Here is a 20,767-nt window from a genome sequence, read left to right as displayed (position 1 = left end):
CCTCACAACACAAACAGAGCCTTTAATACCAGAGCCTTTTACAAATCAGTGGCTCCTCTCTCCTAAACCTAGGCGCTTCCTCACTAATTGGTAGCGTCTCTTTACAATTTGGTGGCAGCTTCATTACCATTGGCGAAGGTCTTTTACAATCCAATTTCCAGAATTAAATTAAAAAGGAATGACAAGACACACGTTCTATTTGAGTAATACATTCCAGGAGGAACTTTCAATTCAGTATTTGTGTCTGACTTCTCCAACTCCTCCCATACTCGCATGGCTTGAGGCAAAAGTAATGAATGTACTACACTGTAACATATGCTTTAAAAACTGTTTTAAAAAGGGAAGAGCAACTTGAAGCCTTTCAGACACTAGTGGACTCCACTCCCATCAAGCTAGATCAGCATTTCTCAACCTGGGGGTCGGGACCCCCAAGGGGGTCGTGAGAGGGTGTCAGAAGGGTCGCCAAAGACCTTAAGAAAATCCAGCATTTTCTGTTGGTCATGGGAGTTCTGTGTGGGAAGTTGCCCCAATTCTATTGTTGGGGGTGTACGAAATGCTCTTTGATTGTAGGTGAACTATAAAACCCAGCAACTACAACTCCCAAATGTCAAGGTCTATTTTCCACTCCACCAGTGTTCACATTTGGGTATACTGAGTATTTATGCCAAGTTTGGTCCAGATTCATCATTGTTTGAGTCCACAGTGCTCTCTGGTTGTAGGTGAACTACATCTCCAAAACTCAAGGTCAATGCCTACCAAACCCTTCCAGTATTTTCTATGGGTCATGGGAGTTCTGTGCGCCAAGTTTGGTTCAATTCCATCATTGGTGGAGTTCAGAATGCTCTTTGATTGTTGATTAACTATCAATCCCAGTAATTAAAACTCCGAAATGACAAAATCAACCCCACCCCCTTTCAATTGATCAAGGGTCTGGACAACAAACCCTATGAGGAGCGGCTTAAGGAGCTGGGCATGTTTAGCCTGAAGAAGAGAAGGCTGAGAGGAGATATAATAGCCATGTATAAATGTGAGAGGAAGCCACAGGGAGGAGGGAGCAAGCTTGTTTTCTGCTTCCTTGGAGACTAGGACGCGGAACAATGGCTTCAAACTACAAGAGAGGAGATTCCATCTGAACACGAGGAAGAACTTCCTGACTGTGAGAGCCATTCAGCAATGGAACTCTCTGCCCCGGGGTGTGGTGGAGGCTCCTTCTTTGGAAGCTTTTAAACAGAGGCTGGATGGCCATCTGTCAGGGGTGATTTGAATGCAACATTCCTGCTTCTTGGCAGGGGGTTGGACTGGATGGCCCATGAGGTCTCTTCCAACTCTTTGATTCTATGATTCTATGAATTCCACCAGTATTCAAATTTGAGCGTATCGGGTATTTGTGCCAAATTTGGTCCAGCGAATGAAAATACATCCTGCATATCAGATATTTACATTACGATTCATAACAGTAGCAAAATTTCAGTTATGAAGTAGCAACGAAATTTTATGGCTAGGGATCACCACAACATGAGGAACTGTATTAAGGGGTCACAGCATTAGAAAAGGTGAGAACCACTGACATAGATGGAATAGCCAAAGTGAAGGAATGCTGGGAGTTACAATTCATCAGCATTTAGAAGACCATACGATAAGGTAAAAGAGAAGATAAAAATCTGCTGGCAATATCTTTTTTATAAAACAGTGATAATGCCGCAACTTTTAAATACCAAATAAATAAAGCACCTACATTTGGCATTTCACCCCACAATGAAGGAAATGCAGAATGGTACACACTAAATGTTCTGGTGTGAAAATTCTTCCTGAAATACAATAATGAGCAAATTCCTAAAATTGCATAGTAATATTACAAATACTTCTTAAAGTATTTGCCAGCAGATTTTCTGTCACAGGACTGATTTAAAGCGCAATAGGCAGACAATATTCAGGACAAAGGATACAATAAAAAAACATTTAAACTGTTAATATTTAAAATATATTGTAAAAATAACAAACCTTTTCAACTATGATGAGGTCTCCAACTTGAATGTCTGAGCTTTTAACTTGCACTTTACCTTTGGAGAAAGAAGAAGGAAATTAATCAGCATAAGTAATCACCAAGAAATTATCAAAGGCCTAACATTGCTTTGCCCCACAGAGTCTTGGAAAATACTTATTATGGAAACAAGTTATCAAAATGTATTTTTATACAAGTAAATAACTATAGATTCTGAAAGTTTAAGCATTCAGTGTTAAAGATTAGCCGTAATTATAACAACTTGGCAAGAAACAAACCAAGTGACTTTTCCAAGAAAACTGAATAAGCCACTAGCAAACCTACATTACAATTCTGAACTGATTATGTATTCACCCAAGATCTCCATATGCAATTTTGATTCCATATACTTGTAAATTTAACTATTGCTTGTTCAGGCAAGAGCAGAGAACACATTCACTCTCTGATTCATGTCCTACAATTTGTTAATCCACTTTTCAGTTAAAACATCTCATTCACTTTCCTTACTTTATCCCAAGACAGTATACAATTTCACACCTAGAATATATCCTCCCTAGTACCCTCATCTCACATATATGTTGGATTTTGGATGTTCTCCCTGGTTTTTTGGCTATATGTTTACCTCAAATAAAATTCTGAATGCTTTGGGTGTTTCCAATGTTCATTGTTTTGGAACTTATAGTAGTCCTTGGGATTCACTAAATATTTTTCTTCAAAATGAAAGTATTATGGAGTTAGCATGTGCACCCTGAACCCAGCCACCAGTATTTTCATTTTCTGAAGTATAGTTTAATGCAAGATTATTGCAGTTTATCACTCATTATGAGCATGATGGGTCTTCTTTGGATTTAGGGCTGTTCAAACTCCTCTGAACTCCAAACTTGGAGGATGAAGCCTGCCGGCCCATAGATTCTAATTGCCTTCAATAGCACATGAACTGTCATTACCAGAGACTTTTCTTTATAACAGACCTTTTATGCCATTTAAGTCTCAGCAACCTATTCTTAATTACACAGCATGTAGGCTAAATCAGTTTTAGTTCTACTTAGACTAGAACAGTGAAATCAATTAACTAATGCTTATTATCTTATGTTTAAGAAGTTTTATTTATTTCAAGAGACTTACACTCTTGAAATGAATAAAACTAACACTAAATGTGTGTGTGCATGTGTGTACATCTGAGCACACACGTATATGATTCCTGTGAACTTACTGCAACTCATACATAGAGTTTTCTTAGGTAAATAATTACTCAGGTGGTTTTGTCACTTCTTTCTTCTGCAATATTGCTTACATCACCTGGTATTCATTGGCAGTCTCCCATCCAAAAAATTACCAAGACTGACCGTGCATAGCAGCCAAGATCAGATGGAATGTGTTACTGTGGTATAAACACAAAATTTAGTCCATATCTGTTTCTTATGTTCTAAAGACAACACTGCAAATATGATATATAAATGACTATATTTAGGATTCAGTAGTGAGAGGGCTAAATTTAATGATAACACTAAATTAATTAGAAAAGTGAGAATAAAAATCAATGATACCACAAGTATTTCTCCAAAGTGAGAAAAAAAGGCAATAAATGGCAAATGAGATTCAGTGCAAGCTGGTGTAAAGTGATGCATATTTGGGGGGGGGGGGGATTCCAAATTCACAAATTCACTTATAGGATTAGTGTTGGCAGCAACTAATAGAGCAAAGGGTCCTTTTCTCTCCTGGAAAACAGTCCAGTGTGGGAGAAGGAAGAGGCACAGGGTGCTGTTTGCTCCAAATTGCCCTAAAGTTCAGTCTCCATAGTAGTGTCAAGTGGTCCCTTGGTCTGAAAGTACTTTCATATATTACCAGCTTCTTATGACTAAATTTGGCCTACATCCACTCACTTGCAAGTGAGGTTTGGTAAAATAAACTATACAACAGCAAAACTATAACTTAGTCTTTTGGCTTTTGTTGCAACCAGTAATAACAAGAGAATAACAAGAGAACACAAAGAATGTAATGTTACAACTTTGCAAAGAAAATTTGAGAAAAACATCAAATGCTACTCACTGCATAAATTATTTTTAAACCATTTTTTTCTCCTAAACACATCTTACTAGCTTAAAAACACTCTTCACCATCTGTGTTATTGCCAATAAAAAAGTCCAAAGCTGTCAGAAGTGGCTGCATATCCAAGCTTTATAGTCCACCAAGGCATGAGCCTTTGCCTAAAGCTGTGTGTGGAACTAGAACACAATTAAGTATCTATCATAATTCATTACACTTGAATGGCTCAAGAAGATTGCAATGACTTTAAAATAAACAGAAGCCATGCATTAAAACATGAGGTCTCCATAACGAAGGTAAGCAAAAGCATGAGAACAATGTACCAAAAAAGTTTATGCACTTTTTGTTTCTTCCCCTTAAGACCCTGTATCATCTAGAAGATTGAATAGAAATAATTCAAATAAATACTAAGCTTGTATAATTTTCACTGTAATTTTATTTTAAGATTTGTAGCCTGTCTTCCCAGTTATCACCCAAGTGCTTAAGGTAGCTAATGTAAAAAAGTTATACCATTTTAGGAGTTATAAGTGAGCAATAGAAAACACAGAAGAAAAGAACATAGAAAGTATAGAGTTTCTGTTTACTGAGGATCTGAACTGACATAAAGAAAAAATAAGTTGCACTAAGGCACAAAACCTATGGAATGTTAATGTCTGTTGTGACTACAGCACTGGGCTATGCCATAACTTTAAAAAGTCATCCAAGATCTCAAATCATAATAAGCTAATCCTGCTTACAAGATGTAAGGGACTCTGACATTTCATTTCAGAGAATGTTTAAAATCAGATTCCTACTCCTCTGTTTCGGGTAAAGAACTGTCCTAGGACCAGGTACCTTGTATGCTTCATTAGCAGAAACAAACACAGGATGATCACAGCCTCATTCTGTGATATGTTACAAGAATCATAAAGAATATTTTTATGTTGGAAGGAACTGGGGATAAATTTTTTTCACTTTTGCTTTTTTCCCTTGAGTTTTCTAATGCTATAAAAGCTAGTCTGTTACTACAATTACTTCTGCCATTCAAATAACAGGAGCTAGGAACTGGGAAAGACTAATTATCCATTTACACAGCAAGGAAGATGCTTAGTTCAGAAGTACAACTTCTGACAGAGATTAAGTTCAGAAGTTCTGTGAGTGGGGGGAGAGAAGACTTCTGTGTGAGATAATTCAGGAAGTGATTGGGGCAGGAATAGAGAAGAGTTCTCTCTCTCTCTTTCTCCAAGGGTGGTGTTATGTACAGAATTACTCAACTTTGCTTCTTAACAAAAACATGATCTTAGAATGCTTCACTGACATAGTCACGTGTTAAGATTCTCTTGTGTTGTCAAATGCAATATCTCACTCAACTTGTGTTTGGTGGGAACAGGGAATAGGGCGTTTTGGTAGCTGCTCCCAGACTGTGGACCTCTCTCCCAAGAGAAACTAGGATGGCACCATCAAAGCAGATAAAACATTGCTGTGCCAGTAGGCTTTTTTGGGAAGATGAGAGCCACACTGTTTCTGAGGTTGTGGTGGGATTGGGGGTGAAGGTGAGTTTTAAATGCAATTTTAATTGTATTTATTGTATTTTAATTGTATTTTAACTGTATATTCACACACCAATATTTAATTGTTTTTAAATTTTTATATTTGCTTTGTTTTAAACGGTCATTAGATTGTGTGGCTGTTGGTCACCTTGAGTCCTCATGGTGAAAAAGATGGAATATAAAAAGTTAATAATAGTAACAACAACAACAACAATCTCCAAAGCTTTTTTTACTTGTTTGCTCTAATTATTCTCTCAATCTGTTTCTTTAGGAACAGCAAATATATAGACATTGCTAGAGCACAAGGCTGATATGTCCTTCCTTGTTATGGTAAAATAACAATTCATGGCTTGCCAAAGCTACAAAACAATATTCTATCCAAAGTAATATTTGCCATGCACAATTACATACAAGTAGTTGGAACAAAAACTAGAAGTAATGAAAATAATGCAATGCCAATGTTAACATGGTTATTTTCATTGATATTCTGCCCTACTGGATGCGAGTGTGGAAGTGCTGGTCGAGTTACTTTGGTAATGGGAACACATCTCTTGTTCTAATTTACAGTCTCCGCCATTTATTTCCAAGGGATATCAAAGAGATATTTTAGGAGTCACAAGGACATTCAGAAAAATGGCTCCTTTCTTCCAGGAGACACTTTTAGATATCCGCTACTAATTTAGAAAATAGGAACATGGAGACTGGTCAGGACTGGAAATTGCCAATATAATGGAAAAAGAGCACACCTAAATGAGACCCTTTCCATACTGCCATATAAAATCCAGATTATCTTCTTTGAACTGGATTATACCAGTCTTCATTACCATATAATCCAATTCAAAGCAGATAAACTGGATTTTATATGGCAGTGTAGAAGAAGCCTGAGTCTGCAGCTAACTATGACATCTAGTGGTCCTAAAGACTTTAATTTCAGCATAGTCTATCCCATCAGTAAGATTTGCTCTTATTGCTGAATTACAATATTTGCATATTAGTGCAGCAAAAAATAATGCACTGCTAAAAGGGAAAAAAGATTTATACCGGTTTTACATCACACAGAAAATAAGTGGTGAAACAAGTATTAAAACAAACATTTTTAAAAATCTACACTTTCCATTAATAGTATACATTTGATGTAACATTCATCACTATTAAAAATTCAAATTTCTCTGTTCTGCTCTTGCCACACAGCCCTCCACACTACCGAAAGTCTGCTTTAAGTTTGTCTGCAGATTTCTTGAAAATGAAAATGAAGAGGGAGTGCAAAACTATTGGTTTACTGTCAGAATTAGTTCTGGCCAGCAGAGGCATACCATTGGGTCCAACCACATATATGTTATTGCATAGCCAAATCAGATCTGTATATCATACTATAAGACCATTATGTTTTAAGAATCAAACCATTTCTTTTTATCTTTTTCATCGATTTTGCCAGATTTTTAATGAGTAAATCGCTTTCGTTTTAAACTATACTTCATTTTTCCTAAACTTTAATCAAAAAAGGGGTGACCCTTTTTTTGAACAGGATAGCAAAAGGTCTTTTTGAATACCTATGCGGAAAAATTGCAGCTGCTAGGGAAGCTGGCCCTCAGAGGGGTTGCTGGCACTTCCCTCTTCGTGGAATGACCAACAACTTATCCATGGGTCATAGCAAATCCATAGCTTTGTCCCCCCAAACCCACCCACATATTTCTCACTCCCTGAGTCCCCCCTCAGGGGTGAGAAGGGTGTGTTACAAATGCAGGAAATAAATAAATAAATAAATAAATAAATAAATAAATGCTGCATGTTCTTTCTCTTACTGACATCTATCAGGCATATGCAACTTCTGATAACCTCTTGTTGAATGCAATCAAACATGCATTGTAACTTTTCAGAGATGTGATAATCTATATTTTGTTTTTTTTAGTAGAATTACTAATACAAGATTTTATCAGGCACTGAGCAATCAATAATATACAAGAAGTGGGGCATGATTTTGCTTTCTGGATTACAAGTTGTGCAGATTTTTTGGATAGTTTGAAATTAGCAAGGACTAGAAAGTACGAATGCTGTACAGGATTTACACATATATATGCCAACCTCGTATCGTAAGCTTGCTATATAATTGGGAGTTCATTTCCTTGTCTCGCTGGTAACGCCGAAATTCATCAACTGCCTCTCGCAGCACTGTGACAGCCAAAACAAATCCCTGTTTAAAATATAACAGACATTTCCCAAAATGGAAAAATATTTCTATTAAAATACACAGAGGACTTAACAATAGATGAAAAAAATATCTGCTTGCAATCAATTTTGGAAGAACTGAGAGAGTGTTTTTCTTTCCCTTCCCTAATGTCTTGGTTATTGAAGAACAGCTGATCAAAAATTGAGGTATTTGCTAATAATTCTGATCAACACTTCTTCCAAAAGATATAATAAAACTATTTCAGAGAATCCCATGGTAAGAATATGTAAAATGGGCTGAATCCAGTTTTGTGCTGCAAGTCAGATGCCAGACTAACACAGCATGTTTTATCTCTTCCCACTCCACCCTTCCAAACTATCGGAAAAACATGCGCTGGGTAGGGGGGGAGGGCAGCATTACAGAATCAAATAGGCTGCATTAGAGAGGGAGAAATACTAGGTTCTGTAGTTCTGCAAGCAAGGTCTTTCCCAATATTCTTCCATTGCAATGATCCTTTCTATGGCAATATGATGGTTCGGGTGAAAATGTGGGACAACAAAACCTTCAAATTTTGAAAGTTGATAATAATAATAAATAATAAAATGGAAACTGCGTCCCCCTGAGTCCCCCTCGGGGAGATAGAGCGGTATATAAATAAAGTTATAATTATTATTATTTATACCCTGCCACCATATGCCCGAGTGACACGGGGCGGCTCACAAAGCATTCAAAGGTGCAAACACACAAAATACAAAAAGTTCAAAGACAATAACACAAAACAATAGCAACTAACATAAACATCATAAACAAAATTTGAAAAAAATGCTGTCCTGGTTTGAAAGTATTATTTCTGGTTTAATTGTGTGGCACTTACTTTGAAAGTAGTTGTTATACTCCAGAAACTTCATTTTTGTGGCTGCCACTAATCATGTTGACTTGGTTGAGACTCTATGAGATATTCATTAAAAACTATAGCAAAATGTGCTGCAGGATGTCTCACAAAAACAAAGTTTTGCAGTTTAATACACTCTTTCCATGTTTTGATAAAACCAACTAGGAAATGACATTTATAAACCAGGAACAAAAATCATGTTACACAGAGTAATGCGACTGGCATTCAGCTCAGTGTAGACATATCACTATCTATAAAAAGAAAGGGAAAGAGCATTCAAATGAGTATTCCATTTAATATTTAAATGCCTTCTAGTTTGCATAATTTCAAAAGAAAAGAAAGCAGTTTTATAGCAAATTTACCAGAGGAGCCCAGTAGGTGTAGAGGTAGCCTATTTTCAGAGCCGGTACAAACTGTGAGCAGGAGACAACGAGAAAATAAAGATTCAAGAAAAACTTGAATTGTTCATACAAAACCTAAAAGTGAAAGAAAAATGGGGGAGGGGGAATCAGAAAATACTTTCAAAATGCATCCAGAATATACAAACATTTTAGCCAATGTTTAACATAAGAGTTATTTCTTAGCGATCCAGCTTTGATGAGGAGTATTTTTTTCCACATGAATTGAACAATGTATTCTAACAAAGTAATAACAGTAATGTGCATATTTGCTTTAGAATCCATCCACAATCTAAGAGCACAGAAACTTGTTGTTGTTCTATGCCTTCAACTACTTACTGACTTATGGCATTCCTAACCAGAATTGTGGGGTTTTCTTGGTAAGATCTGCGGAGTGGGCTTGCCTCTACCTTTCTCAATGGGAGAGTATGGCTTGCTTAAACTCATCCAGTAGGTTTCCATGACTGAATAGGGAATCAGACCTATGATTCTGGGTCTCCAGAATCATAGGGTCCTTCCACAGAGCCATATAACCCAGCATATCAAGGCAGAAAATCCCACAATATCTGCTTTGAACTGGGTTATCTGAGTCCACACTGTCATATATTCCAGTTCAAAGCAGAAAATTTTATTCAGCTGTGTGAAAGGGGCCATAGTTGAACATTCAAATCACTATTCAGCGTTGGCTCTCTTTACTTAGTTCAGAGAGTTTAAATTACAGAACATGTATTATTTTAGTACAAGAAGCTTATATTAACTCTGTATGACAAAGACAAAGCTGGGGATAAGAAAGCACAGTGTATAATTAATATAGTGACCACCAACTTGGACAATTTAAAAAGGGGATTAGATATATGAATAGGTTTAAGTTATCAATAGCTATCACTTATGATGGCTATATATTACCTCCAGTATCAGAGGCACTATGCCTCTGTTTGCTACTTTCTATGCAACATTAATGGGTAGAGGCTAACGCAACTGTGTCCTGCTTCTACGGTTCACAGCAGGTAACTCTTTGGCCATAGTGTGAACACAATGGCAGACTAGGTAGGCCTTTAGTTTCAGTGTACCCCCATATAATCTAATAATGTATATCCATTAACTACAGAAGGAAAGGAAAGTGTATCTTTCATTTCTTTCAGAGTGATTTCAGTTATAAGAGCGAACAATGTGCATATAATCAAAGTGATGCAAAATAATTCCTCTGGATTTATTGTACTATAAAATCAGCATAATATGCATGCCACTTTATTCTACCATTATTCCTAGCTACTCTCCTGAGGGGAGTGTGTGGAAATGTTAATACTGTAATTGATTTTATTTTAAATACATTTCCATTTCTATTATCAAAATAAAGAGTGTTACTAAATGTCTGCAGGTGGGTGCAACACAAACAGAGTACAATCAAATGTAAGCTCCAGACAAACCAACATATTATGAGAATTTCAATACAAGGAAATTCAAATTGGTTCAGCAGTTGCTACTGATTTACAAGCATATCTAAAATGGTAAGAGCTATGCTGGAGTAACACTGTGTTTATATTTACAATGAAACATGATTATTTTCTTCTAGAATGTTTAAATTCTCATATAAATTAATCTCAGCAGGGTAACAATATTTCCTCCCTCACCACTAATTAATTTAAAATCTCAGTTAGCATCAATTAATAGCTCTGTAATTGGTATTCATACTAAAGCCAGAATAGGATTCCCACTGTGCAATTACAAAACGCTTTCAAACTACTCCATTTCCTAAGGGAAAGTTTAAGAAAAAAATATATCCCAACACTAATAATGCATCTGGACTATGCTATGCCAACAGGTGTTCACAAATCATGACTGATCTTTGTAGGCATCAGATTCTGCCTAAACCTCTGAAATACACATTGTGCATTAACTATAGTAATCAATGACTAAATGTATACTTAATGACCTTTAGAAAAAAGCTCAGGGTAAACAGAGAAAGTGTAGGTTTTGTGCAATGGAGATGAAATTATTTGTCTGCATGAAAATAGTTGACATTAACACTCTCAAAAGCAAATACTCTACAGATTATTAATTCACTTTTTTGTCTTTTTAATAAGGGGGAAGGGTACCAAAATATCCATGCATGTGCCAGCAAGTTGAACTGAATTGGTGAGCAAGAGTAGCATGGAGTGGAAGAAAACTAATGCATAATAATTACAAAATTTGCATTTTTAGAGAAATTAAGATTTGAAAAAGACAGCATCCCAACAAGACAATTGATTACTGTGATAAAAGGCACAGTATATAATGGCCTATTTCATACACTTTGAAATAATTCTCTCTCAGTGGTTACATTTTAGTCAAATATTAAATTAGAAACAAATAGGGCTTGCTATCCAAAGACTAAATGCTGAAGTCATAATAGAATTTACTGAAATTAGTAATTAGGGAACTAGAAAAGCAATGTTGCATCTTTTCATGAAGAATGTATTGTAACAGATTACAGGCAGTCCCTGAGTTACAAACATCTTACAAATGACTCATAGTTAAGAACAGCAGTGAGACAACAGGAAGTAAGAGAAACCTATCCCTTGGAAGGTAAATTCTCTCCTGAGTGATCATGGGAAAAGGGAGTCTCCACTGAAGCTTTATCACCAATCCTTGCTTCCACTACAAGGCATTTTTTTTCAAAAATACATGGTATAAAACAGAAGAGTTACAAAAGACCGCATTAAATAATCCTTAGTAGCCTTACCCCAGGTATAAATGTAAAGATATTATATTTTTGATTTTTTATCGCATTTCTTGGGTATTTTTCTTCACATTTTTCAGGACATCCAAGCCAGACTGTGCGTGCTTTCAGTTCTTTCTTTCGCCGGCAAATGTTTATAAGCCAATCACAGCAACTGCAAAACCAAAAGAAATGCTTTCTTTAATTTTTCAAGTGAAGTCTCATGTCACCTTAAAAACTAACTAATATGTTGTGCTGCCTGTTTTTGTGTACTGCCAACCACTTCATTAGATTGCTAAAATGAAACATATGTTTCAAATAAAGAAATAAAATTAAACAGGAATTCCCAGCATCACCTCCTGTGCTTACCCTTCCATGGTGGAATAAAACCACTGTCAACTATGTCCCTAAGTCTGATCCCAACAAGGCAATCTAAAAGGATTCCATGAGCAATGGCACTGAAAACAACTAAGAGAGTCACACTCTTCCTGTAGAGTTGCCTGAAATAGCTCAATCATCTCTTTACTTCAGATCAAGGTACTAGTACAATCCCAATAGCTACCAATGTGGCACTGCATAAGGAGTTGTACTATATGGTTGCTATGATACATTTTAAATGAACACTGGCACCAGCCATTTTTAATGTAAGTGCATTTTAAATTGCTTTTAGGGTATTTATTGTAATGTTTACTTGTGTTTTAGTTAACTATGTCTTATGGGATTGTTTTGTTTTATTTTTCATCACAATGCTTCATTCAGCTCACTGTTATTACTGTGCTTTATTGTGTATTATTTTGATATGTTTGTACTCAGCTGAGGTATTGAATGCTTGCCTTTTTTTGGTGTAAACCGCCCTCAGTCCCTTTGGGGAGAGAGGGCAGTCTAGAAAGTTTTATTATTATCATCATTACTTATTATTTCGTATATATTTAATTAATAGCAGAAGCCACAACAAAGCACCCCCATACTTACAAAATCTTCCCATCTTAGTTCATATTAATAAATAACACCTTATACTTTCAGTGCAACAGTGCAGGTGTATAATCTGTGATGTATTTGCTGCGATTTGTGTGATAACTTTCTTAGTAATACTTCCAATGTTTTTTTCACAAAGCCAGCCCTATAAGCAAATGGTATTAGTGACACAATACTTAACATTTTGTTTCATAATTATTGTATATTTTATAATGCATAAAATAGTTTAAGATTTATTCACAAATTGAAAGACTGACTCATGCAAGAAATTTTCCTCTTAGACAAATGCCAAAACCTGTATCACATTAGCAAACAAATTACATATATTTAAACAAAGTTTGGCAGTGCTGAAGAGTTGGGATGCATCTGATAAAAGTCTGATTGGCACCTAGAGATAAGCACATGTTAAGCCCTCAGATGCAATGGGGTCTCACTGATAGAAATAATTATAGATTTTGACAATTCCATTTTGAAGTATTTATTGCAGGCAAATGGGATTCAATACTTTTCAAGACTTGGATATCAGTAAGTCCATGTCCATTTAAAACAGAAATCCCCACCACTCTGTATGGAGATGTTGTTTATCTTTTGCTTCCATTTGTTTCTGGCTCATTTAACACATTAATAACTTCTGTGACTGTGTGAGTCATAGCATATATAGTCACACTTGGACAGAATCTTTTGAAGAATCAATGGATAAAGATGAATCTACAAAGAAAATGTTCCCAAAACAATTGTTATTGCAGGACATTAATGAGATGTATGTTCAAACACCAAATCTCCAACATAAAAGATCATTATGAGGAGTGAAACTTTAATGGGTTTGGATTTCTTGATTAATTTAGTCACCATCATACATGGTCTAAATACAATTACTTGGGATAACAAGCAGTACAATGAGTCACATATGCCAGTCAAGGTCAATGTAGTCAGGACAAAACTATCTGTAATGCTGAAGTGTGACACATGTGCTGATAGAACAATACAATGGATTCATCCTCTGGTATAATACTCCTGGCCTTTCCAGACTTTTTCCAGGAGGCTTGGTCCTTCCAGTAAAATTTTTGAGGGCAGGGAAGGATGCAGTGAAAGATGACGAGGACAAGTACTTTCTGTCATGCCAATAAAAATTGCTTATACAACATTAGATTTTGTCCTATCATAAGGCAGAAGCTACATACTTGGGAAGAAATAATATTTTTCCTTAGACATGTGATGGGCAATTTCAGCTGGTCTAGAGGTTATTTTTCTACCCATGGAATTCTCGTGGAGATTGCAAAAACAAAACAAAACAAAACAAAAACCACGAGGGAAAACTCAAAATCTACTTCTGGTTTTAGGGGAAAATACTCATCTGCACAAAAGAGGGCTACAACTTACTTAAAAATGAGAACTGCTATTTTAGGAGGCTTTCAGGATTGGCAATTCACCTTGGGAAGGATCAGGAAAGGCTTTGAGGAGAGCATGTAGGTACAGAGTTCATTTTATCACTTCAAGTTAAATAACAAGCACATTAATTGACATTTTTGCAACAATTTTAATATAATTTTATATGCAGCTACTGGACATCTAACTAGCTAGGGTGGTGTTATTTGCTTCACCATTTAGCTACCTTACCTTTTTCTTGTATATACAGTATATACATATTATCTATTCTAAGTGCAATAAGCAATCAATTAACCTTAAAAATAAAAATAAAGTTTTATTAAGTTTAAATTTCTGGTATTTTTAGAGAGTTTATAAGTATAATGGCATTATGCAGAATGAAAAGGCCCCCGATGTATTTTGGAGCTTGTTAAATCTTGTATAAGATCTTACTACTTTTCACGTGAAATTGCTTCTTTCAGGTCAAACGCTAAGCTTTGAAAAAATTGTTTTAAAGGGCATTTCTTATTTTCTACCCATTGTCCTGCTTAACTGTAAAAAAGTTATTCAAACCGGGATTTTCATACAAAGAAGCTAATACAAAAGCTCTCTATTGGCTACAAGGATAAGCTATTCCTTATTAAATTCTAAACAGCAAAAACTGCTTCAGCCATGAAAACATACTGTAATTATTGTACTCAACAGGAAGCTTTGATATAGCAACACAGTAGTCACATCATTCTTGAAAGATCAGCAGTTTCCCATGCTTCTGCAAATGTGTTACAAATTAATTCAAAGTATACAGGCTCTTTCAGAGCTCAAATTAATGTGGGTATTTGATATCCCCTTTATTTCATATGGAAATGTAACTCAACAGCATTTTCTTATGTACAAAGTCTATCTATAATGAAGAATGAATTAAGTGGGAAACACTTTTCATGAGAAAGAACTCAATCAATACCAAGTAACTCCAGAATACTAGGCGCATTAAGATTTCAAAAGTAAAAGAGAATGTTTAAATTTAGAATGAGATAAATAAATTAATAAAATTAAACGTTAGCTTATTTACTATATACTAAAAAAGACAATTATAGAATGAGAAATTAAAAACTAGCTGGTACTTTCAGCTAGTTCGAGGTGTTCAGAGTTATGAATGCAGGTTATTTAAAAAGTATCCTTCTATAATTGTACTAATGACAATATCCTTCCATAGCTGTAGTAGAGACAACTGAAATTGTATTTCCATATAAAACCCTGAATTAGCTATTTAGCAAAATAACTATAGGGTGTCCCAAAAGTCTACATACCTAGGAAAAAGTAACACACTCATATTATATGATCTTTCAGTTTATTTGTGGGGCCACTTAAAAACTGCAATGTACAAGGAAAAGATTAAAAACATGGATTATTTAAAGCAGGGGTCCACAAACTTTTTAAACAGAGGGCAAGGTCACAGTCCCTCAAACTGTTGGAGGGCCGGATTATAATTTGAAAAAAAAACCATGAATGAATTCCTATGCACATATCTTATCTGTAGTGCAAAAACACTTATAAACAATAAAATAATTAAAATGATGAACAATGTTAATAAATATAAACTTATTAGTATTTCAATGGGAAATGTGGGCCTGTTTTTGGCCGATGAGATAGGATTGTTGTTGTTGTGTGCTTTTAAGTAGTTTCAGACTTAGGTTGACCCTCAGCGAGGGCCGGGTAAATGACCTTGGGGGCCGCATCCGGCCCCCGGGCCTTAGTTTGAGGACCCCTGATTTAAAGGAACACATATGAAATGCAATTACTTGCATAACAACAGATATCTTTGCTACAATTTACCGTTTTCCCTGTGTGTGGCAACTTTTAGGACTCCCTGCAGTGCAGTTCAAAATACTCAAAATATTGTAACTGAGATTTTATTAATTTTTTTAACACTGTACAGACATATTCAGGATAAGTATGCAATAAAGATCATCTTTGAGTTAAAATATATATTCTGCTCTTTTGCATTTAAACAGATGCTTTGAAGTTGTTGATTAGTATCTTTTTCATAGCACATCAAATATAGTGGTTTATATGTTTGATTATAACTCTGGAGACCAGGGTTCAATTACCCCACTTCGGCATGGAAATCCACTGGGTGATTTTGGGCAAGTCATAATCTCCCAGCCTCAGAGGAAGTCAAATCTTCCCAAGAAACCCCCATGACTAGTTAATGTTAGGATCACAAGACAGAAACTATATGAATGTATTTTATGATCCCCATGCCCATGCTCATTATTGATCCAAAGCACTAATTGGAAATGTTTTGGGGGGTTTTTGGGGGGGGGGGGGGTGGAATAATTTTATTGTAATTTTCAAATGGGCAAAGTTACATAAAATCGGGATGGTAACATTTAAGGTAAGTTGTGGGAAGATGGGGAAGGGGTGGACTGAGAAGTGGTAGAGGGGGAGGGAGGGTCTGAAGAGTTGGAATATGGTAAAGAAGGGGTAGGGAATAAAGGGGAGAGTAATGGCATTAGGGAACAAGTTTGTACTTCCATTCTTCTCTATAGTGGTATTATAAAACTTGTCATTGCCCTTTATTTTTATTCTACTTTCTGCTTTCATTGCGATATCTTCTGTCTTCTACTTTCTTCTCACCACACTAAAACGGTAGATGTGGCTCTTAATGAAACATGCTGCATTATCACGGGGTGTCTGCGCCCTACACCACTGGAGAAATTACACTGTTTAGCCAGTATTGTACCACCTGACATCCTCCGGGAAGTAACAACCAATAGTGAAAGGACTAAAGCAGTGACATCTCCAGCTCATCCCCTGTTTGGGTATCAGCCACCACGTCAATGACTTAAATCAAGAAATAGTTTTCTAAGATCTACAGAGACACTCGCTGGAACACTTCAGCAAGCAAGAGTCCAAAAGTGGCAGGCTCAAACTCAGAACCTTAATCAATGGCTGAAAACAAATGGCTACACAGAAAACTGTGCGACTTAGAACGTGCTGAACAGACTGCACCACGAGATGCAGAGCCAACCTTAAGAAACGGGGCTACAAAGTGGAATCCACGACATGTCAGTGCGGAGAAGAGCAAACCACAGACCACCTGCTGCAATGCAACCTGAGCCCTGCCACATGCACAATGGAGCAACACCAGAGGCACGCCAAGTGGCCAGCTACTGGTAAAAGGACATTTAATTAACTACCAAGCTTGCAAACTTTGTGTTTTGTTTGTTTGTTAAAAAATGTAACACACGTGTTTGGTCTGCTACTGACACGATAAATAAATAAATAAATTCTTTTTAGATTAGTATTTTTATTTTATTTTATTTCAGTCATTCTGTAAAGGGAGTCCAGTCCATTGTTTTAATATGTGGTTTGGAAACTAGTGAAGTTAGTTTAGCCATGCTCATAATCTCTAACATTTTCTCTATCCAGTCTTCTTTTGATGGTATATCCTTTTGTCTCCATACTCGGGTGTACACCAACCTTGCTGCCATGGTTGCATATGTGAAAAGTTTGTCTATGTTTATGTTCTATTCTGTGTTTGTCATCCCTAGTAAAAAATATTCAGGGTTCATTGGGAATTTTTTCTTCACTATTTTTTGGCAAAGTTCATGAATTTCTTTCCAGAAGCTTTCTCACATGATACCACATGTGATGGAGAAAACAAGTTTTTTTCTTAAAGCCTCAGAGTTTATCAAAATTGTACATTTGTATTGCTAGGCAATGCCGACATTCTAAAGAATAACAAGAGATCCTCATTGTACAGATTTCGCATCCCTTATCCAGAATGCTTGGGACCAAACATTCTGGATAAGTGAAGTTAAATCTGAACATTTCAGTTTTTTTCTGGTTTCGGAATACCTATACAGGCAGTCTCCAAGATATGAACAAGAGATATGAGTTGGACTGCACAGGGAAAGGTGTTTGTTTTGCTGTCAGTGCCCCTGTTCAGAAGATTTCGTCTCAATTTCACCTCACTTTCCATTCCTGTGATAATTGTGTTGATTTTGGGGGGAAAATGACTTGCTGTGGAAACAAGGATTGGTGACAAAGCTTCAGTGGATACACCTTTTCCTTGTGATAACTTTTCCAGGAATAAATTTCTCTTCCTAGGGTTAGATTTCTCTCACTTCCTGTCCTCTCACCCCCATTCTTAACTATGAGTTGTTTGTTAGTTGGATGTTTGTAACTCAGGAACTGCCTATATTTGTAAATAAGTAAATAATGAGATAGCTTGGACATTTGACCCAAGTCTAAAAAGGAATTTTATTCATATTTCATATAAACATAGTCCAAAGGTGTTTTTGATAATTTCAGAATGAAACTGTTTGTGGTAAACTGAACCATCAGAAAACAAAGAGGTTACTGTCTCAGCCACACATTCAGATTTCAGGATAAGGGACGTTAAACCTGTATAAGGAGTTCCCTGTGCTATCCTTGCCCTTGACACAGCCAGTCGTTTCATTTAATATTTCTTTATATTATTTTTCTTCCAAAATCTAAACAAATGTTAACAGATTGTATGCAAGTACTTGGATTGTATTTAGAAAATATGCAATTTTCCCTTTTAGAAAACACCTTTAATGCATCTGGCTGCAATTAAGTATGGAAATTAGCACCAGACACACATTGATCAATAATAGTACAATTCTTTAGGATACGACTAACTACTGCAGCTTTTTATTGTGAAAAGTGCATTACCTATAAACCTAAAATAAGGAGGCTCCTGACAGTGCAAGAGTAATTTACTCAAGAGACTCTGCTGAAGTCAAGCATGAGAGTTCAACACAAGAGCTTTATAAATGGCAGCGGAGTACCAGGAGATAATTCTAACTTGCATTCACTCTAGAGTCATCTGTTACATGTACTTTTTAACCTTTAAAGCTGAAATGTTAACCTATCATCAGTTAATGAATTTACGTTTCCCCTTTCACCAACATCAATCAACTCAAGATATTACCCACAGTTAGTGAATTAGTGTTAAGACTCTCAGGAACATCAGTGAAAGGGTACTGCCATCTCTCTTTCCAGGTCAAAAAAAAAGTCAGGAATGAAGCCTGTAAATGGGTTTTTGGCCCATATAATCCCAAAAACTAATGATCATCTGTAGGACCACAACATTCAAGATAAGTGTACTTTTCTAAAAGGCTGTTCTAAGTGGATTATAAATAGTCATTTAGTATAAAGCAGGTACATGAAAAACTATTGAGGATGTAATAAATAACCATTAAAGTAAGGAACTGAACAACTTGTATTGAGTATTGTACTAAAGAATTGGTATTCAATCCAACTTTTCCCAGTTTCATTATAGTAACATTCATATATACCCCAAAAAGTGCTGGGAGAAAGCATGCAAGTCCATAACACAATCCTAAGCTCTTAACTATAGTTAGTGATTCAAGTGTTTGGGGCAGAGAAAAATGGTCTAGACAGAAGGCTGTTTCGCACATCACTTCAGCAAGATATACAGTAATGAAGTAGTATACACACAGTTCTACTCATTGATGTGTGTATTTTTTATCACATATACACATCATGGAGCTCCTATTTGGTCAGGAGTTGTACATGAAAAAGGCTCACTGGCATTTCATATGATCAAAGAGCATCAGGTGCATGTACATTTTTAATATACACACTTCTAGCCTTAATTTTTTTTATCCTTTTTATTCATAAATAACATGAATCTTATTGACTCAAGAATGCCATTAAACTATCTGGAACAGGAGATAAAGCAAGCAAATGTTGGAGAACAAAAGGATTTTCCCTGTAACACAGGATCAGGTCTGTCCCAAATGGTTTCTAATCCCACCCATAGTGCTGGACACACTTTAGATCCTGCCTTCTGTTTGGTGACAGTATTGTGGAGGAACTTGTAGCTCAGCAGCAGTCACAACAGACAGGAACTGATGGGTTCAGTGATGACTTAGAGTCAGATGGGATTGTGGGCTTTCCTGGGATTCATTCTGATGCAGGCTCTGGGATTCCTTCTCATGCAGGCCGGGAAAGCAAACTGTTTTGAATAAAGAGGCCAGCACAGATGCAGGCCTGAGAATATAATTGCCTCTGGAACTCAAGGTCAGGGAAAGGAGTTGGAATCATCCTCTCCAGATAAGGAATCTAGCAAAGATGAAGTGATGAGAAATTCGCATGAGAATGAATCTAATCTTTCTGCAGATTCGAACAGATAGCCAGCTTCATAGATCATCAAGACTTCGGGGGGAGCAGAAATTCCAGGGAAGATGTAATGCTTTCATGTCTGTTTATTAGCACTAATGGGAATTTTGCTCTTCAGTTCAGGCAACATGGCGTTCAAGTTAACAGCTAGACCTGTCTCTCTCATTTCACGTCTTGGTTTTGGATCTACGTATCTCATGGTCTTGTTTAAGGAACTGCTTCAAGTTTTGCTCATGGTTTTGGATCTAAGTATTTCATTCTCATGTTTTGCCTCTCTGCTCATGTTTTGCTTATGGACTTAAGCGGCCTTGGTGTTCTGGGACTATCACTGGCCTATTTTACCCTTGGATTCGCAAGAGACAACTGATTACCAACTATTTGAATTATACACCTGATTTCCTTATTTCTGGATTTTATATATATATATATATATATATATATATATATATATATATATATATATATATATATATAGTGTGTGTGTGTGTTTTTACAATAAACCATTTCCTACTATCTTGGAC

At 36.2% G+C, this 20,767-nt stretch overlaps 1 protein-coding gene across 2 annotated transcripts in view; it reads right to left on the bottom strand.

Moving 5' to 3' along the window:
- The window catches only part of ATP9B (ATPase phospholipid transporting 9B (putative)), a 143,580-nt gene that overhangs the window by 104,159 nt on the left and 18,654 nt on the right, over positions 1-20,767 (bottom strand). For both annotated transcript variants that reach the window (XM_060774947.2, XM_060774948.2), the window contains exons 3-6: positions 11,757-11,907; positions 8,999-9,112; positions 7,660-7,768; positions 2,002-2,060 (exon numbers count right to left, since the gene is read on the bottom strand). In XM_060774947.2, the coding sequence (XP_060630930.1) occupies positions 2,002-2,060; positions 7,660-7,768; positions 8,999-9,112; positions 11,757-11,907 (433 nt within the window). The remainder of the gene's footprint in view (positions 1-2,001; positions 2,061-7,659; positions 7,769-8,998; positions 9,113-11,756; positions 11,908-20,767) is intronic.

The sequence above is a fragment of the Anolis sagrei genome, chromosome 4 (genome assembly GCF_037176765.1).
Source record: "Anolis sagrei isolate rAnoSag1 chromosome 4, rAnoSag1.mat, whole genome shotgun sequence".
Taxonomy (NCBI): Eukaryota; Metazoa; Chordata; class Lepidosauria; order Squamata; family Dactyloidae; genus Anolis; species Anolis sagrei.
The sequence above is the reverse complement of the archived record's forward strand: the minus strand, read 5'-3'. Positions and strand labels throughout refer to the sequence as shown.